The sequence below is a fragment of the Lactuca saligna genome, chromosome 5, assembly GCF_052625555.1.
Source record: "Lactuca saligna cultivar CGN05327 chromosome 5, ASM5262555v1, whole genome shotgun sequence".
In the NCBI taxonomy this organism is placed as follows: Eukaryota; Viridiplantae; Streptophyta; class Magnoliopsida; order Asterales; family Asteraceae; genus Lactuca; species Lactuca saligna.
This window is the reverse complement of record NC_136421.1, coordinates 121,861,467-121,887,446: the sequence shown is the minus strand read 5'-3', so window position 1 is coordinate 121,887,446 and position 25,980 is coordinate 121,861,467. Positions and strand designations below refer to the sequence as shown.

Below are 25,980 nucleotides of genomic sequence, written 5' to 3'. Positions count from 1 at the left end.
CTATGCATTGGGCCTTGGGCTTGGGTAAGCCAAACTAGGGGTAATGTAGTAATTATCCAAAGCATGTATTTTTAGTTATGTGTTAGAACCCAATTATTAATTGGGTGTTATTTGGTGTTGACAGTTCGGGAATCTATCAGCCAGCAACTGGGGTGGAGTCTGCGGGACTTCAGCAGTGTGGGATTGTATCTGCGGGACTTCAGCAATGTGAGGTGAGTTTCCTTCCAGTAGGAACATGTCTAAGGCCACAATGTCGGCCTGTTTAGTAGCAGTAGTTTCCGGACTTTGGTCCGATGCAGTTGTTAGTTTGTTTGATGCCTTTGTGGCTCAAACAAGATTTATGTGTTAAGTGTTATGGGCTACGGCCTGACGTAGTATGCAGTATATGAGTTTATGATCATGTGTGTTATGCTATTTGATATGTGTTTTTGGTATGCTATTCTATGCCCAGTCAGTTCCGGATTTCGGTCCGATGCAGTTAGTTCCGGATTTCGGTCCGATGCAGGGGACAAGGTCCCAGTCAGTTCCGGACTTCGGTCCGATGAAGTTAGTTCCGGACTTCGGTCCGATGCAGGGAACAAGGTCCCAGTCAGTTCCGGACTTCGGTCCGATGCAGTTAGTTCCGGACTTCGGTCCGATGCAGGGGACAAGGTCCCAGTCGGTTCCGGACTTCGGTCCAATGCAGCGGGCTTCGACCCGATGTAGTGGGCAAGGCCCAATATGTGTTTATATGTTATTGTATGGTATGTGGTAGTTTAGGGGGGGGGGGGGGAGTTCACTAAGCTTCGTGCTTACAGTTTCAGTTTTGGTTTTAGGTACTCAGTTTTCAAAAGAGGAGCTCGAGAAGATTGCAGGGCATACACCATTTGTTCAGCCTGGGATGTTTATACTCTGATATATTTGATAGTTTTTATAATATTTTGATATACATTGCTTATGATTTCTATATGAGGTTTATTGACTACGGTTTTATCATTAAATTAAACGAAAATTTCAGACTGTGTTTTTGGGATGTTACAGTTCCGGATGGTTCCATGATCGGAACTGGAGGTGGGGGAATGGTTTCTGTTCCATATGACATGGGTGGAATGGCATTGAGAGACACTAGAATCACACAACCCATTTCGATTGGTGCGTTGGCTTCTGCACTTGCTAATGCTTCCCCCACAAAACAGATAAGGGTATATGCTGCAGTTGTGAAACACTTGGAAACTGTCGCAGGGGCAAACCTGTCATTTTATTTACTTGTGGATTAACTTAAACATTGCAAGTGTATATGTTGTCACAACTGGAAATTTTGTGTCATGTAATCCATACATTCAAACTAATGTGAATCAAAAACTTCAATCAAATACTTCCTGCAAGTACTACAAATAGTCACCAAACAATTGGAAACCCTAGAAGTCCTTGTTTAAGTCCACTTTGGACTAGGACTCTCTTATTGGATCCAAATGGACCAATAAGCTTCCAATTTGACTATCATGGGCTTAGAACCCTTAAATGGGCTCTAATTGGACCCACATCTATTTATTTCAACATTTTGGGCTATGTTGGGCCTAGAATGAAATAAATTCAAAATTTTTAATCATGATTAACCTAAACTAGCCCAACAAAGTGTAAAAATCATATTACATTTTTTTTGGGTTAAAACCCATCTAACCTAACTTATATATGGGCTTAGGGCATTAAAGCCCAATTTTTCCTCCTTCCATTCCAAATTCTCGGCCCAATGCACAAGCCCAAGAGGAAGGGAGGCATGTTGACTTGTGAGTGACACCTCACTATTATCCAATGGACTTCTATGCACATATCACATACCTCCATGCATATATCACTTCAAAGATCACCTCTTCTCTCCCTCTCTCTCACTCTCGGCCGTATGCAAACACACACACACCACAAAAATCTCTTCCAAACTCTCTAAGTCTTGAAGAACAATCCTCCCTCTTTCTTCAAAATTTTCGTGAATCAAGAAGCCTCACAAGGAGAATCCATCACCAAAAATCCTCATCTAAGGTAAGTTGATGACTAATCCATGATCTAGCTACTTCATTCCATCAAAAACCTCCTCTAAATCTATTCCAACTTGTGATCTTACACCTTAGAAGTCATCAAACTCGAGATCTACCAAGGAAAGGTGCTAAGGCCGAAAAATCACTCCATTTCTTTCATATTCTCTTCAAAAACCGAAACTACATCCTAAGGTGAGTTTCATATCCCCTTATTTTCGATTTTTATGAGTTTTTATGGGGGGGAATACAAGAAAATGTGAAGATCCATCATTATGTGTATGTTGTGGTTGATTTCTATGCTTACATGTATGTTTTGTATAATTTTATTGATAGATCTAGGGTGATATGCTAAAAACCGAGACATACATTTTATCATAGCACAAAATAGACTATCACATGCAAAGTATACTAAGAACATGGCTAAATAGCTTAACAACACTTAACTTGGGCTAAAAACTCATTTTTTTGACATAAAATGTTGAAAATGCAAAGTTGAAGGGCCTAATATGAAACATTTCGAAATCTGATGGGTGAGATGAACCAAAACAGTTTACATAATGTATTTTTTTTGAAAATATGCTATTTAGAGGGTTAAAAACATAAATTCCAAGCTTATTGGGCTAAATATGACATTTTCGGCCCAATAAGGCCCAATATGCGAAATTTCCTAAATTGGAGGGCCAAAACTGCATTTTTCTGTAAAACAGTGGACTATAAGTGTTCCATATGCTTTTCAAAGGTTTAAAATGCTTTCCAAATTTAAAAGGGACCAAAATTGTAAAGTTTTTCCAAATCGGGTCAAAAATGTAAAAGTTGCGAAAAATAGGGGCTATAACCGAGAAAACTGAAGTTTCAAGGGCTTAAACTGTTTTCTATGATAATTTTGCTGGAAAATACTCATTTCAATAATTTTTGGTATAAAAATGTCAAGAAAATTTATTTAAGGACCAAACCGGAAAGTTTTTAAATAAAGGGGTAAAAAGAGTAAATTCTTCAATTAAGGAGGGGCTGAAAACAGAAAATATTCAAGGCTAGTTAAGATATGCAATTTGACCATTTGATGGAAACACGCTTGTCGACGAAATACAATATACTACAATACCAAAAGTCGTTGTCAAACGAATTGGTTCGATCTCGAACCAATAAAAATCCAAAATCACTAACACGATGAAGTTACGACATTTCGATTCATAACCATAACGATTACTATTACAATGCGAGTGTGCACAGATGTCTACGCACCATCTTTGGGCCCCAAAAGTGTAAAATCTTGTTTGTTGAGCCTAGCTAGCCCAACGACCTGATCTTAAGGCTCGAAGGTCTCTCTCTCTTACGAAGTGTTGGGTTTTACCGACCCGACATAACGTAAAAGGACTTTCAATGGCAACCATGCTGCTGGTCCCCAATGGTCCTTCAGTGCTGCTAGTAAAGTCTGTAACTCACGATTGCAAGTTGGGCTTCGGGCCCTTCGCAATTGCATTTGGTCTCGGACGACGCGGGGAAACCCCGAAGGTTTCGTACCTTCTCTCTTCCCTCCGGTCGTGGGACTTTACAAGTCCGGGAGGATCGAGTCGCGTGAAGATTTACGAGTGACGCCTAAAAGGATCACTTGTAAGGTTGTTGAATTGTCGTTTTCACTAACGTATGTCCCAACACTTCACCACTCTCTGTATTCTCGATGCCTCCGGAATACAACGATACAATGATAGGAAAACGTCGGGTTTTCCTAGGATTTCAATAACGATTACAAATTTCCGGTCGAATTTCACAACTCTTACGCTTACATCTATAGAATTCAAACAAGCATACTCATGGATCATCACCTATTTTTGTTACACTATTCTATTTCTAGAAAATATCGGATTTTCTAAAGGTTTTCAAACAACACATTGGATTTCAAACTCTACTTATGAACTCACCAACATTTCATATGTTGACGTTTTTCAAAATACTTGTATTCTCAGGTAACAGATAAAGTGAAGATGATTTGTACTTTCTGACGTTTTGCTGTGGCTTAAGTAGCATCAATCAGTTATTTTCTTTGAATGAAATTTTTGAACAATGTAATGAATGTAAACGTTACCAGTTGTATCATTTCCAAATGTTGGTGATGTATAATGTTATGTTTCATGTATATGCATTGTTATGGTATTCAATGAGTCACGATAGCCCCCGGACGTTTCCGCCGTCTGGTTCGGGGGTGTGACATATGTTGACTCAGAATGTGTTTATATGTGAAGACTGAAGTAACTTCCATTAAGGAAGAAGCAGTGAACATGATTCTTGATCCAAGAGATAGTGATATTCTTTTAGTTTCTGATATCATCATTTACATTTATTTTTATAAATTGAGAAAGAAATGTCATATGATTATTTGTTTTCTTTAATGTAAGTTTTTGATTACATTATATTTTTAATAATATAAAAGTTATTAATTATATTTGTAATAATGTAGTGTTTTGAGATTGTATCGAATATTAATGTTTTGCAGTTAAATTTACCATTTTATATATTTTGTAAATTTACTGTTTTAGCAATTTTGTAATATGAGAACTGGGAAATTATAGAGAAAAAAAGCAGCTGTATGGGCATACCTATAGAGACGACATGTCGTCTCTATAGATGCATCTACCACCACGGCACGTTGTCGCTAAGGGCTAAGGAGAGTCGACTATATCTCTATCTATAGAGACGACATGTTGTGTTTATACATATACCAATAGAGATGACATGTCGTCTCTATAGCTTCATTTATGGAGCCCAACGAACCAAAACAGGACGACATGTCGTCTCTAAAGGATACCTATTGCGACGATATTTATAGCAACGACCAAAAATATCTATTGCAACGGGGCTATAGCGACGACATTTTTAACCTATAGAGACGACATTTGTCGTCCCTATAGGTCCCGTTTCTTGTAGTGATATATATATATATATATATATATATATATATATATATATATATATATATATATATATATATATATATATATATATATATATATATATATGGGGATAGGGAATATACATTACAGCCCCACCTAAGCTTAGGTACTAAACTTATAAAATATGTCGTTTTAACATAGTAGATATACCCGGTTTGGTTTCACTTGGTAAATATATCATCCTCCACAAAATTTCTTTCTTTCATTATCGTTTTACCATCCCTGTTTTCTTTCCTTAATTACCGTTTATTACTTCACCCAAGTGAACATTACTAAACCCTAAATCTAAACCCTAAACCCTAAATCTAAACCCTAAACCCTAAACCTTAAACTCTAAACCCTAAATGTAAACCGAAACCCTAAACTCTAAACCCTAAATCTTAACCCTAAACCCTAAACTCTATTGTGTCGATCTTGAATTTACATTTTGAAGTATTAATTATGAATCCATTAACCGTAATCTTTATATAGTAAAACAATGTATTTTCAAGAGGTTTAATACCTAAGCTTAGGTGAGGCTGTAATGTATATTCCTTTTTCCTTATATATATATATAAAAGTCAGAATACTATTTTAAAATAAAATAAAAAATATAGAAAGTAAATGACTTAATTATATTAGGGTGAAAAGGAAAAATAAAAGGGCCACCTAAAAGCAACCCATTTCTACGGATTAATTGAAAACGAACCCTTTTTTGCAAGAGTTTTCAAATTTAAAAAAAAAACATCACACGTAATGAAACGTAATGAAAAGTAAAAGATGAGATATGATCCAAACTTTAACACCAGTTTAATAAGAATTGAACACTAATAGGACCGGGTCCATCTAGAAACCTTTTGTGGTATTGTATTGTTAGGGTTTCATAATTTGGATGACCAGGTCGGTGCATTTGAACACGTTTCAGGTAACGAGGCCAATATGTCGTTGTGGTTGTCTTATTCTTTCTTTTCTCCAAGACCTCCTTTAGCATCAGCCTGCAAAAGTGATTCTTGTGTTGGAACTGCGAGTCTGCACTTGTATGTACGTCCTGATCGGATGACAAATCTCAAAGAATGCATCAAAAAAAGCGGAGCGCTCCCACAGGCATTCATCGCCATTGGTCCTAAGGTACACGACCACATTTATAGCAGGAGGAAATGGGAGCCTAGCTCTTAGATCATCGATGTCGATCTCAAATGGTTGCAGGTCATGATTTTTGTAGGAGATGTCTATATGAATGTTGCATTTGGTTGCTAACGCGACTGCTTTCCTCATGTTAAGGAAAAAAGAAGCACTTAGACGAGGAATCGTAATTCTCAGCTGAAACTCGATTTCCTCAAGAGTAGAGTCTGGAAACAAGAGCCTAGGCATCATCTCGCCTTTAAAGGTCCAAAAAAGTAATTTTGGAGCAGTAACGTGTACCACGTCGACTAGTTGTGGGCAGTCCAGCAAGGAAAATCTCTTGATTGAAGCAGATGTGAAATAAAAGGTTTTCGACGTCCAACATGTCAAATCAAGGGTCAAACTCTCAAGACAATGTAGTCCCGAATTGATCATCATGTCCAGAGATGCATTGTCGATGAACACACCGCTGCATAATGTTAACTTTGTCACGTTGCTTCCTAATGATATCGAATGGGCGTTGATCAATGGTCGTTTAGACCGTCCATGCATAATCACATTGCAGGTAAAAACGCGAAGAATTGGGACGTGATTGATTTCCAAAGCAGTAGAGCCGCCATCATTTGTAACTATATGTAAATGGTAAAGACAAGGAAGGTTTTTAATCCTGATGGCATTGAGGTCCCCAGAGCAACGAACAAGGTGTATCTCCTCAAGCAAGTTACAAGATGACAATATGTCATGGAGTACCTCTTCACTTATGAGCACATCATGCAAGTGCAGTTCTCGTAGGGACACACATTTCGGATGATGGGAAGTTTTCATTGAATCAGAATGGATTACCATCGTCGAAGAAGCTGAAACTCTTATCTTAGTTAGGTTTTCACCCGAGAGAATCTCATCTGGCAAACGTAACGAGGCACCCAAAAGACGGATGTTGAGGGAAAGCTCTTTAAGACAACTTTTGGTTGCTACGCTTTGGATCCATTTTTCAGCAAGAGAAGCAGACTCCTGGTTGTCAATGTCAATTTTAAGATTAAACTTTTCGATTTGTAAGTTGTCACGGAGATACCTTATCAGAGTGCGCTCCACGTCGACCAACTTCATGTGCTTTCTTTTTAACGTCATTTGCTTTATTATTTCGTGTTCACTGAGGACATAAAACCTTAGGGTAGGGATGGTAGACCAAGCTTGTAGCCATGATTTGGACAAGACACTGGTGCGGGTGGCTTCTTCTAGGGGCAACCACGATTGTATATGTTGCAATAACTCAGGAACATCTTCTAGTCTTGGACATGGAGTACTGCTTCTCCTCCCTTTCCGATTCATACCTATAAAACCAACACATCATCTCTTAGGTCAAAGATTTTGCTTTTTAAGAATGAAAAAACTACCAACATGTCGCATGTATTGCGATTTACTTATATACAAACTGCTATATTTCTTCATATAGCCCCACCAAATATCACAAAAGTTTCAAAATGTTATGGTATCGATCAGTAAAATGAAAACCGATTAATATTTAATTTTCAACGCCTAGATTACCCAATCATTTAATCTCAAGTTTATGCCTTCAATAAGATGCAAAACAAATTGAGGAATATACCTGATAGGCTGATACAGGAATCAGCACAAGATGGTGTAGGCAGTTCGTGAAATAAGACATTTAAACAACGGTATTTATAGTCTATGATCCCTATTATGTTTTTTGATTTGAGAAATGCCGAATCAACTTCATTTATTCCTTTTAAATGGGTGGCGTGCCGGAGTGGTTATTTGGCATGACTAGAAATCATATATGTGTTGGCTAATTTAAAAAAAAATTAATTTCAAAAAAAGGAATATTAATATTAAACATCGTTTAATGTTTTTTTTTAATCTGTTATAATGAATTTTCATACATTAAATATTCATAAAATCACATAAACAACCTTAACTTGTTTGCATACACAAATAAAAATATTTTTGGTATTTGAAACTTTCCCATTATATATTTATAAATTTTAAATTTTAAAAACCTTAAACTTATATTTTGTTTATGGTTGAAATTGAAAAATATTATTTTTCCCATGAACTGAGACTGTTATATTTTGTTAGACATGGAAACACAGTCCTAGGGATGTCAACGGGGGCAAACGAGAGCGGAAATAGGTGCTCCCGCCCTTGAAATCAGTTGTTGCCCCCGCTCCCGCTCCCGCCCCCGGTTCCCCCGTTACACAGCCCCCGGTCCCGCCCCCGGCTATCTCTATCGCCCCTGCTCCCCCGGTTCCCCGACTTAAAATTAGATTTTTTTTTTGCTAAAAAACTGTTTTGTTTATGGCAAAAATACTATTTTTAATAAATTTAAAAGCTTAAAACAAAATCTTTTAGAAAATAAAAAATAAAAAATCCAACAATTCCAACAATCTTACAATCTTACAAAGACAAACACAACAATCTTATGAAAACAAATCCAACATTACAAACCCAAAATACGATAAATCCAAAATTACAAATATAAAACACCAATTCACTACATCTTCGGTATCCATTAATTTCCTTCAACTCTTTATTCACTGACATTCGAGTATCCTCCCTAAATAAATAATAAAAATAATAATAAAATAAATTGTTATATTAGTTTATTCAATACAAAACGACAAATTGAACGATCTTACCTCAAGTCCCTCATCATCTTCATCGGAATGTACATCATCACCATCAATAACACAACCTAACAAAGAAAAAATAAATAAAGGTAATAAGCATAATACATTAAAATGAATTAAAAAACAATGGTTCAAGCAAATTCATACATACCTTTTTTACCCGCCCATAGCCAATTTTGAGTGTATATGATAGCTTCAATTGTTGGCGGAAGAAGTCTAGTCCCATAACTTTATTAACAAATAAGAACTAAAGCACTAAAGCTATCTATTTATTTAGGCAAACAGCAAGCAACAATAAAATGATTAAATATTCCAACTAGAGGTTGCAAACATCAAGCTTTCTACACAATTTGATCAAGCATTCTTACTTGTAGCTAATTAATTGATAGCAACAATATAAATGATTAAGATACAATATATGAAATTAAGAAACCTAGAAAAGATTAATTGCAAGCATCGAGTTCTGTAGCAGTATTCTTCAAACTTATACTTAATTCATTGATAACATACAATATATGAAATTACGAAACCTGGAAAAGATTAATTGCACGCAGCAGAAATCAGTGGGACTGATAAACAGAAATCGGTGAGAGTGAGAAGCAGAAATCGGTGAGAGTGAGAATTTAGAAGCAAAAATTGAAAGCAGCAGAAATTGATAGCATCAACAGGTGGTATTTACCCTCAATTGTGGAAGTCTTCGGTAGCGGTGAGCCGGTGATGGAAGAAATTTGAAGCCGCAGCCTCGCATATAGCCCGTGGGAGTTGGAGATTGGAGAAGTCGCATAAGCAATCGTCACTACTCACTCGCCACTCGCCCGTTGAAGACTGGGAGTACAGGTCGCCGACTACGAGAACGGGAAGGAGAAGGAAAATGAAGTCCTCGACGACTTGACGTCGACTCCTCGAAACTAGAGATTCGCGCTTCCTATTTGCCCCGCAATTCGTGAGTGACGATTGAAAACGGACGGAAGAAAGATGAGGCCCTAATTTTTCATTTGTAATTATATATATATATATATATATATATATATATATATATATATATATATATATATATATATATATATATATATATATATATATATATAAACGGGGCTCCCGCAGGAGTACGGGACATAAATACTCACTCCCGCCCCCGGTCCTGAAAATAAACGGGAGTTAATATCGCCCCGCTCACACTCCCGCTCCCGAGTTTTTTTAAAAATTAGTTCCGTACGGTATTGGGGTCCCACGGGGACGGGGTCCCGTAGGAGTTTTTGACATCCTTACACAGTCCTAACCATTTATCTTGGGTTCAAAAAAAAAAATCAGAAATGCAAAAAAAGTGAAAAAAAAATTATATATTTTCGTCATTTTTATTTTCAAAAAATATTGAAAAAATAAAATAAAATAAATAAATAAAAATCCACGTCACCATAAAAATCATTCAATATTTTAATAGAATATTCCATTAGAATATTAATGATATATATATATATATATATATATATATATATATATATATATATATATATATATATATATATATATATATATATATATATATATATATATATATATATATGTGTGTAATATTATATTAGAATATTATAATTTATAATTTTTTTTTGGAAATTTTAGAATATTCTAATAGAATATTAAATGTAGTACTATAATATTGTATGCTTAGAATTTTTGCATTGTTGCTGTGGATTTATTTTATTTTATTTTAATTTCTTTTTGAATTGAAAAATGACAAAAATAAGTTTTTTTAGAATTTTATTTTAATTGTTTTGGTTTTCAAGATAAGTGGCTAGGATTGTGTACTCATGTTTTACGAAAAAAACATTGGTATCAAATTATATATATATATATATATATATATATAGATATATATATATATATATATATATATATATATATATATATATATATATATATATATATATATATATATATATAATAGAAAGTTTGAAACTTATTACTTTCCGACTCTACCTGTTCTGAAGATACAAATAAAAAAATCCGAAAGTTATTCTTTGTAGCGATAATACCAAAATATCAAGTTGATTCAGTCGTCTTTATCAGAATAGAAGTGAAAGAAGATATTTATGCTCGTCGTCTTCTTTATATGGATATCAAAATAGAAGTGAAATAAGGTATTTACTCTTAATTATGTTGATCCACCTACTATCTCGCCATTAGGCAAGGTTTTTTTTCAAAATTTTATCAATATATTGTTTCTTATACACGCACGTCTCCATTATGGAATGGAGAATGGTAATATTTAGGATTCATTTAAAAATCAAGAATACATCCCTGGGAGAAAGCCTTCCCGTATTGTTCACTAATATTTTTTCACGTTTAATTAGATTGGGTAGTCATTCAAATTAAGAACGAAAGCTCGTTGATTTTCTTTCCCTATAATCAAAATGAAATTAATTCAAGCCATAGGGCCCTATCCATTTATTAATTCGACCCAACTTGAAATTGTTCGGTTTTCTCCCTTTCACTAATTTAAAAAATGATGACTATGAAATTACGTTGATACTTCCACATATTATGGGTAACGTAGGAGACATATCTATTCCCCCCCTCTAGGGGAATCATTAGAATTACCACTACATAGATTTCAATTCGCCTCTGACCATCAAATAAAATGTGAATAATCCGTCCTCTTCTCTTTGAAAGAAGGGGCGCTTCCAGTTCTGTCGGTGCTTAAAACAGTTTTGTCTTCTCCATATTACTATATCTCTAGAGTCAATAATTTTAAATGAGGCAGGGTTGTATACATTCTCATTTCTCATTGTGGTAAACACAAGATTTATAAACGGGGTTAACCGTGTGTGTGTGTGTGTGTATATATATATATATATAGAGACACATACACACACTATGTGTAACATCCCGAGTTCAGGTATACCTTATAACCCTTGGTCTTTGAGCGGTTGTCCCTTTATGAAAAACTATGGTAGTGAATGAGTACGCGGGTCGTATGTGAGTGTATGCTCAGCGTACTCATGTGCGTGTATTTGACGCGGAAGCCATCTAGTACGCTAGACGTACCAGAGGGTACGTAGGGCGTACTAGGCCCAAAGTGAAAAGACTAATTTAGGGTGAGTCCCCTATATAAAGGATATGATGGCCTCATTTCTGGCCACCATTCTCAGACAAGAAACCCTAAGTGTGCCCTAAGCCTCGTTTTAAAGCTTGTGAGTGCATTTGAGAGCCCTTGAGAGTCCTTGTATGCTATTAAAGAGAAGAGAAAGCTTTGGAGAAGAAGGAGTGGGAGTCTAGGCTCTCGGATTTGAGCATATCTGAGTTGGGTGCTTAATATAGAGGTATAAAGCTTCAAACTTTCCTACTATTTAGTTATGTGCATCATAGTGGAGTATTTTACAGTTTTGTCCCAAAAAGGAGGAGACTTTATGAGATCTTGATCACCAATGACTAGGACCAACCCCTTTTTGAGTTTATTAGTGGTGTAATGTCATAAAAATCCAATCTTAGTCGTTGGAATCAAGCCATGCACGAGTTATGAGCTTCTTGATATAGTAGAAAGAGTAGTTTGTCTATTTGTGACCATTTCAGCCATGCAAAGGCTTAAAGTCACTGAGTTTATAGGTTAAGAGCTATTACGGAGTCCAGATCTATAATATGAGCCAAGGTATTAATTGTTTAAGACCAAATGAGATAGGAGAGTTAAACTGGAGCGTACGCTGGACGTAATTCCACTATGCAGAATGTTGGGGTCGTGCATCCCTGATGCCTGCATGGCAGATAAGTACTGCCAACGTAGAGAGCTGGTACGCGTAGTGTACTCCCTGCCATTTACTTTTGGTTGACTTTTAGGGTTTGGTCAATTTGTCGACATCTAGGGCCATTGAGGGGTAAAATGGTCTGTTTCCCTTCTGTGAGTTTAGTGTAGCCTCATTAGAGCCGTGATTAATTAGGGATAATTCTTGTGTATGTTAGGCGAAGGCTAGACCGGTGATTTGAGTTCAAGATGTGCGGATTTATTGCAAGTTGTGTCTTCTCACTATACTTACCATGAGTGGTAGTTTCATGTGATTGAGATGATATTTGTGATTTCCTGTGTATCTTAATATTCCGCAATATGTCCTTGTGATTTATGCTAAGTATTGTTATTATCAGCTTACTGAGTTGGGATCGGAGGGTCCCACTGAGACACATTGACTGGACGGTCTTATTGAGTTATAGCCTAGAGTGGCTAATGACCTATGTGTAGTATTTTGGGGAACTCACTAAGCTCTATGCTTACCGTGTTATGTGTTAGGGGTATCAGGTACTTCCGACGATCGCAAGAAAGCCCTGACTTGATTCTACACACACTCGCTTTGGAGATATGTTTTTGGAGGATCCTGGTTTTTGTCATAAACAACTTTTGATAAATAAAATGTTTTGATGTTGATACTTGAGATTTTTGGAAAATATGACATGTGTTTATTGTGTTTGAAAATGAAAAACTTGGCTTGTAAATTTTTGCCGTTAAACTATATATATATATATATATATATATATACATAGACACACACACACACACATGCACTGTAACACCCAAGATCAGAAAGGCCAAGAAAGGAAAGAAAACCCTAAGTCAAAAGGACAACTCATCGAGTCCAAGGAGGAACTCGACGAGTCGAAGCGGGTTTGGGACACGGGTTAAGTGACCAACTCGCCGAGTCGGAAGCTGGACTCGACGAGTTGATGATAAAGAGGGTAAACCCTAATCGCAGAAGTTGTGCCCTATATAAAGAACATTATATTCCTCCCTCAACCTCTTTACTCCCCTATTGTGTAACAGCCCGGAATTTCAGGTATTTTTATAATATTGTTTTTGGGGTGTTTTAGGAAGGGACTCGGCGAGTTGGAGCCAGACTCGCCGAGTAGGACCACAGACTGGGTCGCGGGTTCGCGACTGGACTCGACGAGTCCATTATGGACTCGGCGAGTCTGCGCTGTTCAGCAGAGACCCTAGCCGTTTGGTTTTGGATCGTATATAACGCCTTTTAGGCCGTCATTGTCCGTCTTTTAGCCGATTGAGAAGAACCCTAAGCGTCTGTGGACATCTAGAGCAAGATTTGAGGCTAATGGAACTTTGAAGAGATTGTTGGGCAAGAAGGAGAGGACTTTTGGCTAAAGGAACAGCAAGGGGTTCGAGTTCTGAGGTTTGAGGACACAGAGAGTACGTTTTCTAGGTAATACTTCGGATCATTCCTGTTATTTTGATGTGTACACGGATTTAGGTTTTATGAAACCCATTTGGTGATTAGATGGATTATTATGCTGTTACCTAAACGTTTATACCCCAGTAATAGGATGTTTAGAGATCCAGAAAGTCCCATGATTGTATATTTCGGGACCATACGTATTTCAGGAAGCAGTTGATCGACTGCATGGCATGGACTCGCCGAGTCCAATGAACAGACTCGGCAAGTAGCTTGAAGATTCACTGGGACTCGCCGAGTTGTTCTTCAGACTCGGCGAGTGGAGTCGGGGTGGCCCCGCGATTCTTCCACGTGGATCTCGTCGAGTCAAGGGGGATACTCGACGTGTAGAAAGGGAACATCAGGGAAAGTTGGAGAGGACGTCTCGACTCGTCGAGTCACCTTTGCACTCGACGATTCCGGTCCAGTTGACCGTTGACCAGAGTTGACCTGCATATAATTTCTTAGGGTCAGTTGTCTTGAATGATAAGAGTATTAATAAGGGTATATGGTATTATAGGGAGTCTGTAGATCGGCGGATCGAGTGCGAGTGATTTCAAGAGTTGATAGTTTTCATTACCACGAGGTGAGTCTTCTCACTATACTGTACCCGGAAGGGTTTGACTGTGTGACTGAAAGGTCGGATATGATATATGATATATGTGCTATATGTGTTAAGATTAATGTATAAATTGCTGTGTATGTTTATGGGTCGGAAGGCAATATGTTATGGGCCGGAAGGCAATATGTTATGGGCCGGAAGGCGTTATGTTATGGGCTGGAAGGCAATATGTTATGGGCCGGAAGGCGATTATCTCAAGGCCTGGAAAGGCGTATATGCGTAAGTAGTATACTGGGGAACTCACTAAGCATTTATGCTTACAAGTTGTTATGTATGTGTTTCAGGTACTAGCGAGGACCGTGGGAAGGCGCCGGCATGATGCATACACACTGCTGATATTTGAGATCTTGGGGATTTTATATATGTATTTGATATGAAACATGGAATAAATACTATTGGTTGAATGAAATCACTTTATTTTAAATGAAAAATTTATTTGAAAATTTGCGTTGTTACAATTGGTATCAGAGCCAGGTTTGAGGGATTCGGGTGTACCTTCGGGTGTAACTGAACTCAAACCGAGGATTTGAGGAAAAATCTTTTAAAAATAATAAAGACATAAATTTTTGTAAATGGTAAAGTGGTAAACAAGAACGGAGCAGTGTGTACGATCAGCCAGCGCCCGAACGGTAAAGATCCCCAGAATACCTTACAATGTTATGTTATGCACTGAATTATGAATTGTTATGCATGCTACAAGACTAGGTATTCATGATAGGACTAGAATGGCCTGTTTTGTGATGCCTTAGTCTAGGGAGTTTGCTTATATGAGATATTCGATAGCGTGCAGGTAGATAGTGCATACTAGAGGTAGAGTACTCACTATTCGGGGTTTGGGGAGGAAGATTTGGGACGAATACTGACACGGTGTGGTCGGTAGTATTGGGCCCGTACTACTGAAGACACCGGGTCGGTGGAAGACCCAAGTAAGAATCCCTGGATATCGGAGACTGAGTAGGGTTGCGTTATCGAGTACAATTGTACTTGATGGAGTCTTTGATAATTTTATGTTGTATTTCAGAGACATCATGGTTACCACACGTCATGGGGCGAGTTCGAGCAGTGTGAGCGACGAGGATATTCGTCAGATGATTCAGGAGGAGGTAGCTGCAGCGATCCGGGCTGAGATCCCGGAGATGTTTGGGTCTATTAAGACCATACTGATGGAGACGTTTGAGGAGCGGTACGCCGCACTGACTGAGGCTGCAGCCGCTGCCGCTACCGCAGCTGTGGCCGCTGCCAGGCCGCAAGGGGGCAATTCGTTGCTGTTCCGAGAATTCAGCAACACGAAACCCCCTGAGTTCGATGGGACGCAGGATCCGATTGCTGCGATGAGGTGGATCGCCGACATTGAGGGGTGCTTCTACACTTGCTCATGCCCGGAGCACCTGAGGGTGCGGTTCGCCCTGAACCAGCTCCGTCTGGGAGCGAAGGATTGGTGGAAGTTCGTGACGGCGAACTTCACTCTGGCGGAGATTACAGCGGTGACATGGGAGAGGTTTACTGAGATGTTCAGGGACGAGTACGTTCCCCCAGTGGAGAGGGAACAATTGATTCAGGAGTTCTTGACCCTTAAGCAGGGTACTGATTCCGTTGCGGTGGTCACACGGAAGTTTCACGAGAGGGCGATGTTCTGCCCAGAGCTGGTGTCTACAGAGCAGTCACGGATGAGCCGGTATTTAGGCGTTTTGAGGAGGGATATCCGAGAGTTTGTGTCAAACTCCACCTATCGTACTTTCACTGAGCTTCAGGCGAACGCCAGGAAGCGCGAGATCGAGTTGGAGACTCAGGCCAGGCGAGGAGGCCGAGTCTCGGCAGGTGGACCGACGACCGGCTCAGTCTCAGCCGGCAGCCAAGTGGATCAAGTCCGCTGATTCGAGGATGGGAGGTCAGAAGGGCCGCACTTGCGGGAAGTGCGGCAAAAGTCATGAGGGGGTGTGTCAAGCTGGTGGTTGCTACAAGTGTGGCAAGGAAGGATACATTGCCAGGGATTGTCCTAAGGGGTTCATGGTTTGCTTTCACTGCAACCAGACAGGCCATCGGAAGGCCGAGTGCCCGCAACTTCGTCAGGGATCTACACTTACTGCCAGGACTACTGAAACCCGACCGGTGAAGGTCGAGGCCCCGAGGGCTCGCGGGAGAGCCTTTCAGCTGACTGCGGAGGAGGTCCGCGCTGCGCCCGATGTTGTGGCAGGTATGCTGTAATTCACGTATTTACTTTAAAGTCGAAATGTTATGCTTATGTTAATGTATGTGTAGGTACTTTTCTTGTGAACTCTATGCCTGCTCTAGTGTTATTTGATTCGGGTGCGAGTAGATCCTTTATATCTTTAGCTTTTAGTCAGCATATCAGCATTAGTCGTGAGCCGTTAAGTCGGCCTCTGAGTGTTTCTATAGCGGCCGAGAGGGTGGTTTGTGCCACGGAGGTTCTTCGGGGATGCGTACTAGAGATTTTCGGGGTTGAGTTTCCGATTGACCTAGTTCCTATTGCGATGGGTGATGTCTGTGTCATCGTGGGCATGGACTGGTTGAGCCGATTCAGCGCTGTCATCGACTGTGAGCGCCAGCTGGTGACTATACGAGACCCTAGTGGGGGAGTTCTTACGGTATATGGCGAGGGTACCCGTTCGGGATCAGCTTTTTGTTCGGCCGCTAGGGCGAGGCAATGCCTACAGCAGGGATGTAAAGGTTTTGTGGCGTATGTGATGGATACGCGGGAGGCTTCCGAGAGACCGAGGACAGTGAAGGAGGTTCCAGTGGTGCGCGAGTTTCCAGATGTTTTTCCTGAGGAGTTGCCGGGAGTACCTCCTGCGAGGCAAGTAGAGTTTGGTATCGATCTGATTCCGGGGGCTGCGCCTATTGCGAAGGTGCCTTATCGTCTTGCACCTCCAGAGATGCAAGAGTTGTCCTCGCAACTCCAGGAGTTGCTGGGGAAGGGATTTATTCGGCCGAGTAGCTCGCCGTGGGGAGCACCGATTCTGTTCGTCAAGAAGAAGGATGGTTCACACCGGATGTGCATTGACTACCGGGAGTTAAACATGGTGACGGTCAAGTACCGCTATCCATTACCAAGGATCGATGATTTATTCGATCAGTTGCAAGGGGCATCTTGGTTTTCCAAGATCGATCTGAGATCAGGGTACCATCAGGTAAGAGTGCGGGATGAGGACGTCCAGAAGACAACATTTAGGACGCGATATGGGCATTACGAGTTCGTGGTGATGCCTTTCGGGCTCACCAATGCCCCGACAATGTTCATGGACCTCATGAACAGGGTATGCAGGCCGATGCTGGATCGGTCTGTGATTGTATTTATCGACGACATCTTAGTGTATTCACGAACTAGAGAACAGCATGAGGGACATTTAAGGGAGGTCCTTGGGGTACTGAGGTCGGAGAAGCTATATGCAAAATTCTCTAAATGTGACTTCTGGTTGCGGGAGGTCCAATTTCTTGGACATGTTGTTAATCAGGCAGGGATATTGGTCGATCCGGCCAAGGTCGCGGCAGTGATGAGTTGGGAGGTACCGAAGTCACCTTCCGAGATCAGGAGTTTCCTTGGGTTGGCGGGGTACTATCGGAGGTTTATTAGAGACTTCTCCAAGATCGCAGTACCACTCACCAGACTGACCCGGAAGGGTGTTGCATTGTCATGGGGACCCGAGCAACAGACTTCCTTTGAGACACTACGTCAGAGACTGTGCGAAGCCCCGGTATTAGCCCTCCCGGAGGGGATGGAGGATTTTGTCGTATATTGCGACGCATCGATTTCGGGACTGGGTGCAGTGTTGATGCAGAGAGGCCATGTGATAGCTTATGCATCGAGGCAATTAAAGCCTCACGAGGCCAGATATCCCACGCATGACTTAGAGCTGGGGGCAGTAGTGTTCGCTCTCAAGATTTGGCGCCACTACCTGTACGGGGTTCGTTGTACTATATACACGGACCATAAGAGTTTGAAGTATTTGATGGATCAACCCAACCTAAATATGCGTCAGAGGAGATGGTTGGACGTGGTTAAGGATTATGACTGTGAGATCCTATACCACCCAGGCAAGGCTAACGTGGTGGCCGATGCATTGAGTCGTAGGGTGGAGAGCACTCCATTGCGAGACGTATGTCTGAGACTGACGGTGATGTCTCCAGTATTAGATGCTATTCGTGGGGCACAGGTCGAGGTTGTGAGATCCGAGATGCAGAAGAAAGAGCGGGTCGTTGGGTTAATTTCAGAGTTCGTTAAGGATGGACGAGGACTTCTGACGTTTCAGGGTCGGATTTGGGTACCATTTGTGGGCGGTACGCGTGCTACTTTGATGGAGGAGGCTCATAGATCGAAATTCTCGATCCATCTCGGTGCTACAAAGATGTATTTGGACTTGAGGAAGGAATATTGGTGGCCTTGTATGAAAAGAGACGTCGCATGGTTCGTTGAGAGGTGTTTGACTTGCCGTAGGGTTAAAGCCGAGCACCAGAGACCGCATGGTAAGTTGCAGCCCTTGGAGGTTCCTGAGTGGAAGTGGGAGCAGATTACTATGGATTTCATCATCAAATTGCCGAGAACTGCTAGGGGAGTCGATGCAATTTGGGTGATTGTGGATAGATTGACGAAGAGTACACACTTCCTTGCCATTAGCGAGAGTTCATCAGCGGAGAAGTTGGCGGAGTTATACGTGAGAGAGGTAGTATCTCGGCATGGAGTGCCGATCTCGATTGTTTCAGACCGTGATGTACGCTTCACTTCCAGGTTCTGGAAGAAATTCCATGAGGAGCTGGGTACTAAACTGCATTTTAGTACCGCATACCATCCCCAGACAGACGGTTAGAGCGAGCGGACAATTCAGACATTGGAAGACATGCTTAGAGCGTGTGTGCTAGACTTTGGGGGTAGCTGGGATGCGCATTTGCCTTTGGCTGAGTTTTCCTACAACAACAGCCATCATTCGAGCATTGGTATGCCACCTTTTGAGTTGTTGTATGGTAGGAGGTGTTGGACCCCTATTTGCTAGGGAGAGGTTGGACAGAGAGTGATGGGCAGTACAGAGATCGTACTCCAGACGATAGAGCAGATTCAGCAGGTTAGGCAGAGGTTATTGACCGCCCAGAGCCGACAGAAGAGTTATGCGGACAGACGCCGGTCCGAGCTGGAATTCCAGGTTGGCGACTTCGTTCTCCTGAAGGTTTCTCCTTGGAAGGGAGTGATCCGGTTCAGAAAGAGGGGCAAGTTGGGGCCCCGGTTCATAGGTCCATTTCGTGTAATTGCAAGGGTAGGTCGGGTAGCTTATCGGTTAGAGTTGCCAGCAGAGTTGGGACGGATTCACAATACCTTTCACGTATCACAGTTGAGGAAGTGTATAGCCGATGAATCGGCAGTGGTTCCGTTAGAGGATATTCAGGTGGATGCGAGCCTGAATTACACTGAGAGACTGGTAGCTATCAGGGATCGGAAGATCAAGGTTCTGAGGAACAAGGAGGTACCTCTGGTGTTGGTTCAGTGGCAACACCGGAAAGGATCGGAGATGACTTGGGAGCCGGAGCGTGAGATGCGGGAGCAACATCCGGAGTTATTTGCAGAATGAGACTTCGAGGGCGAAGTCTAGTCCTAGTGGGGGAGACTCAGCGAGTTGGAGCCAGAATTTCAGGTATTTTTATAATATTGTTTTTGGGGTGTTTTAGGAAGGGACTCAGCGAGTTGGAGCCAGACTCGCCGAGTAGGACCACAGACTGGGTCGCGGGTTCGCGACTGGACTCGACGAGTCCATTATGGACTCGGCGAGTCTGCGCTGTGCAGCGGAAACCCTAGCCGTTTGGTTTTGGATCGTACATAATGCCTTTTAGGCCGTCATTGTCCATCTTTTAGCCGATTGAGAAGAACCCTAAGCGTCTGTGGACATATAGAGCAAGATTTGAGGCTAATGGAACTTTGAAGAGATTGTTGGGCAAGAAGGAGAGGAGTTTTGGCTAAAGGAACAGCAAGGGATTCGAGTTCTGAGGTTTGAGGACACAGAGAGTACGTTTTCCAGGTAATACTTCGGATCATTCCTGTTATTTTGATGTGTACACGGATTTAGGGTTTATGAAACCCATTTGGTGATTAGATGGATTATTATGCTGTTACCCAAACGTTTATACCCCAGTAATAGGATGTTTAAAGATCCAGAAAGTCCCATGATTGCATATTTCGGGACCATACGTATTTCAAGAAGCAGTTGATCGACTGCATGGCATGGACTCGCCGAGTCCAATGAACAGACTCGGCGAGTAGCTTGAAGATTCACTGGGACTCGCCGAGTTGTTCTTCAGACTCGGCGAGTGGAGTCGGGGTGGCCCCGCGATTCTTCCACGTGGATCTCGTCGAGTCAAGGGGGATACTCGACGTGTAGAAAGGGAACATCAGGGAAAGTTGGAGAGGACGTCTCGACTCGTCGAGTCACCTTTGCACTCGACGAGTCCGGTCCAGTTGACTGTTGACCAGAGTTGACCTGCATATAATTTCTTAGGGTCAGTTGTCTTGAATGATAAGAATATTAATAAGGGTATATGGTATTATAGGGAGTCTGTAGATCGGCGGATCGAGTGCGAGTGATTTCAAGAGTTGATAGTTTTCATTACCACGAGGTGAGTCTTCTCACTATACTGTACCCGGAAGGGTTTGACTGTGTGACTGAAAGGTCGGATATGATATATGATATATGTGCTATATGTGTTAAGATTAATGTATAAATTGCTGTGTATTTTTATGGGCCGGAAGGCAATATGTTATCGGCCGGAAGGCAATATGTTATGGGCCGGAAGGCGTTATGTTATGGGCCGGAAGGCAATATGTTATGGGCCGGAAGGCGATTATCTCAAGGCCTGGAAAGGCGTATATGCGTAAGTAGTATACTGGGGAACTCACTAAGCATTTATGCTTACAAGTTGTTATGTATGTGTTTCAGGTACTAGCAAGGACCGTGGGAAGGCGCCGACATGATGCATACACACTGCTGATATTTGAGATCTTGGGGATTTTATATATGTATTTGATATGAAACATGGAATAAATACTATTGGTTGAATGAAATCACTTTATTTTAAATGAAAATTTTATTTGAAAATTTGCGTTGTTACATATTGAGTTCCAGAAGCTCTAGAAACGAGTGAGCCTTCATCATTTGAGAGAAAAGAACTTTGGACGAGGGTATATTTGAAAGGAATTTGAAGATCAAGAGGCTTGCTTCGAAGGAGAGGTGTAAATCCGAGATCGACTTTAGTTGAAGCTTCATTTGAAGGTAATAAGTCGTTACCTTCACTCTTTTGCATCTAGATCTACCTTAATATGAGATTTGGGGCTTTTATGGCATGATTAAGAGCCAATTGGAGTTAGAAGTCCAGATCTGAAGTTGCTACTTCAGATCTAGGTGTGTCTTGGCCTAGAGAACCATAAAGTAGCAGTCTTTGGAGTGTTGGTGAACCATGGTTGCCATAAACCCTAGTTTTGAGTGTTTTGTGCCTAAATCTCCTTAGCTACACGTAAAGTTTGCAATTTTACATGAGGAATAGGCTTGGGAAGAGTGGATCTACAGTTTGGAGCCCCAACATGGCTCGAAAAGTAACTGTATGGATTAAGAACTGAAGCGACTCGACGAGTCCTTCGAGTGGACTCGGAGAGTAGTATGAAGATGGAGATGAACTCAATGAGTTGGATGAACAACTCGGCGAGTCTGTTGAAGATTACTTTTGACTCGGCGAGTCAAGTTGCGAAACTGCCAAACCCTTCGAGTTAAGACTCGGATCAGTCAGTTGAGTGGGGACTCAGGATAGAACAGGACTCGAAAATCGCTAGACTCGGTGAGTCAGGGGCTAACTCGGCGAGTCGAGTCGCGAATGAAAGGATTCTGAGCATATGAACTCGGCGAGTACGGTTGACCTGGAAGGTTGACTTTGAACAGGACTTTGACTTTGGCCAGAGTGGACTTAGTTGACTTCCGGAGGGCAGTTAGAGTAAGTGTTATATTGATATTGGTAGCTCGGGGAGCTAGTGGAGCAGTGGTTCAGAGTTATCGGACAACAGCCATAGGACTATCAACTAGTTCAGCAGTGCAGGTGAGTCTCCTCACTGTTTGTATGGGTCTACGGCCACAATGCCGGCCTAGGTAGTTATGTATGATAGGAAGACCCGGGGGTTAGCCCTAGGCATTGTGCATGAAAGACCGGGAGGCGGCTCCTGGCACACAGTATGTTATGTATGATAGGAAGACCCTGGGGTTAGCTCTAGGCATTATGTAAGGAAGACCGGGAGGTGGCTCCTAGCACACAATATGCAGAGTAGCCTAGTAGAGTAGTAGGTATAGTTGTCTTTGTGATACTTGCATGAAAGACTAGGGGGTGGGCTTTGGCACTTGTCTGTATGACCCAGGAAGTGGCCCCAGGCTTGACCCGGAAGACCACGTGTGGCCCATGGCATAACCGCAAGACTATGTTTGGAACATAGCACCTTGGAAAGAGTATGTTTGGCACATAGGACCTTACTTGATTATGGATATGTTGGTTATGTATGGCTCTTGGATATGTATGGCATGTATGGATCAGATGGTTTGTATGGTATGCGGTATCTGAGGAACTCACTAATCTTCGTGCTTACGGTTTTCAGTTTTGGTTTCAGGTATTTCCGGTAGTGGAGGGAAGAACTCGGGGTGATCGCATGGCACACACCATAGATTAGACACCCTGGGAATGTTTTATTCTGATAATGGAGATATGTTTTGGAATCAATACTCTGATTATGTTATGGATTGCTATATGTGTTTTAAGTAATGTTTTATAAAAATGAAATTTTTAGTCTTGAAAATTGGGACGTTACAAGTTGATATCAGAGCCTTGGTTTGAGGGATTCGGACATACTCTCGGGTGTGTTTGAACTCAAACTAGGGGATTGGTATAAGAGTTTTTCAAAATACAGTTTCGTAAAAAGATTTTTGAGAAAAGAAAACAGATTTAGAAAAGCAAAAGAATTCACAAAGAAAAGAATTTTGATAACAGAAAAGGGTGTGGTGCATGCGATGAGCCGAGCTCAAGTAAGTACCCCAAAATACACATACAAGTTTATGTTATGATTAGCAGTTAGTAGAATAGCTTGCTAGAATAGGACTAAGGATCTAGGGAGGATGCCTTATGTGCCTGTTATATGTGCTTTTGAGCTACATAGTATTGGTTAGATAGTAATAGGATAGCATATTTAGGTTATGTCTGAGTTTTTGAGCTTATGTTGCATGCTAGTACAGATTCTTGTTATGAGATTATGATTGTTGGGTATGTTATGGTTAGATTTTTCCCTTGTCCGAATGTTGCTTGATTTGTGCATTGTGGGATTCTGAGTGATGGGAGTTAGCCATTAGGTGAATACGTCACATCACATGTGATCAGGGTTGAATAATCTCAGAGTACTGGATTTGGCCCTATTGCGCAGCTCTCGTCTGAGTCCAACCATTGTAGGGACGAGTCTTTTACTCGAAGGATTATCTGAGCCTCGTCACATGTGATGGTATTCAGATGATGGATAATTGGCATCACAAGGAGGCCTTCAGCAACTGAGGGCCAGTTTGAGTTGAGTCAGAGGTTACCCTAGGACAAGCCTAGGACGAGAGTAGTGTTGGGAGTAGTAGTAGTAGTAGCGAAAGGGACTTGGTGAAGTTGAAGCAACCCATGAGGAAAGTAAGGATAGATGTGGAAGGTAGTATGGCCCCGTACTACTGGAAGTAGAGGATCCGTACTCGAGTCTAGGAGGGCCGAGATGGAACCAGGGATCTTGGATATGTGTGAGATCTATCGGGGTATGTTTTGATCCGGAAATTTATGTGTGTATTTCCAGTATGGTGACCACGCGACATGGAGCAGGAGGCTCAGGATCTGGGTCAGGATCTGGCTCGGGTGCGAGATCCGAGCAAGTTGATGATGGGTTACGTGAGTTCATCGCGTCTGAGATTACGAGAGGCGTCCTTGAGGCGACCCCATTCATTTCGGGTCGATCAAGGAGGGGATCATTGAGTTGATGGAGGATCACCTCCGAGCTTTCACGAGTGATTTGGCGCCTGGCCATGCGAGCACGCGCACACTGTCCTTCAAGGACTTAAGAGGGAGTGGTGCGCCAGATTTTCACGAGGTGAAGGACCCCATTGCTACTAGGAGATGGATCACAGACATTGAGATTGCACAGTTGACGAGCTTCTGCCCGGAGGGGTCGATGGTCCGCTTTGCGGTGGGATGTTTGAGAGACAGAGCCAGAGACTGGTGGGAGTCGGTTGGTGATTCCTTGGGAGCCTCAGTCATTGAGGCTATGACCTGGCCCGACTTTGTGGCCAGGTTTAGGGCAGAATTTGCACCGGCGGTGGAGCTTCAGTAGCTAGCCAGAGAGTTCCTAGACATGAGATAGACGACAGAGTCGGTGGCGGAGATTACCGCCAAGTTTTGGGAAAGGGACTTATTGGTGCCTCACTATGCAGGGGATGATGAGATGCAGAGGACCCGCTATCACGACATGCTGAGAGCAGATATTCTGGAGCATGTCAGCTTCTTGGCATGCCCGACCTTGGACTCTATGATTTCAAGAGCGCGGGAGCGGGAGATTGATTTGGAGCACATTGCGAAGAGGAGGTCGGATCAGATGTATGCTTTGGAGGGTCCTGGGAAGAGACCCAAGACTTCGGATTAGCGATTAGCAGACCGACAGGGCTAAAGTCAGTGCAGCACATCCGGGAAAAGACACGAGAGAGTTTGTCGTTCCAGGGGTTCAGGCTGTTACAAGTATGGCCGTGATGGTCACATCAACAGGGACTACCCACAGGGGGCAAGCCTATTATGTTTTCACTGCAACCAGGTGGGTCACAACAAGGCTGTTCGACGGTGAGGGGAGGAGCAGGGAGTGCGTCTGCTCCGACAACTTCGAGGATTGCGAATGGGTGAGAGGAGGAGCAGGGAGTGCGTCTGCTCCGACAACTTCAAGGATTGCGAATGGGTGAGAGGGTAGGGTCTTGCAGTGACAGATGAGGGAGATCTGGATTACAACAGGGAATGCTGCAGGTATGTATCTATGGCTATTTTCGATTCTATGCGTATTAGGGTTGTTCTTGTTAGAAATATGGTTTAGTGGCACTTGGAAATCTGAGAATCGTGCTAATCACTTTCAAATCGAAGTATTTGGGTGGTACTCCCAAATCCTCAATTGGATAAGACTCAGATAAAATCAGAGAGAAAAGAAAGAGAGAGTGATATGGTGTAATTTCGTGAGTACTAGAAAAGTGACTAAAATTGGTTATAAACCTTCTTTATCTGAAAAACTATCAAAACTGTCATATAACCGTTTTTTTTCAATAGTTTAAACCGTCATAAATCCGGGTTTTGTATAATGATTAATTCAAAGTCAAAACCGGGTCAAATATTCAACATTTGGATTTTATGATGCATTTT

General features: G+C 41.7%; 1 protein-coding gene across 1 annotated transcript; it reads right to left on the bottom strand.

The window, feature by feature from the left end:
• Nucleotides 1–5,929: 5,929 nt before the first annotated feature.
• Nucleotides 5,930–7,390, bottom strand: LOC145045661 (putative F-box/LRR-repeat protein At3g18150). The gene has a single exon (XM_078993981.1). It carries the CDS (start codon nucleotides 7,388–7,390, stop codon nucleotides 5,930–5,932), a length of 1,461 nt encoding a protein of 486 aa, XP_078850107.1.
• Nucleotides 7,391–25,980: the final 18,590 nt, after the last annotated feature.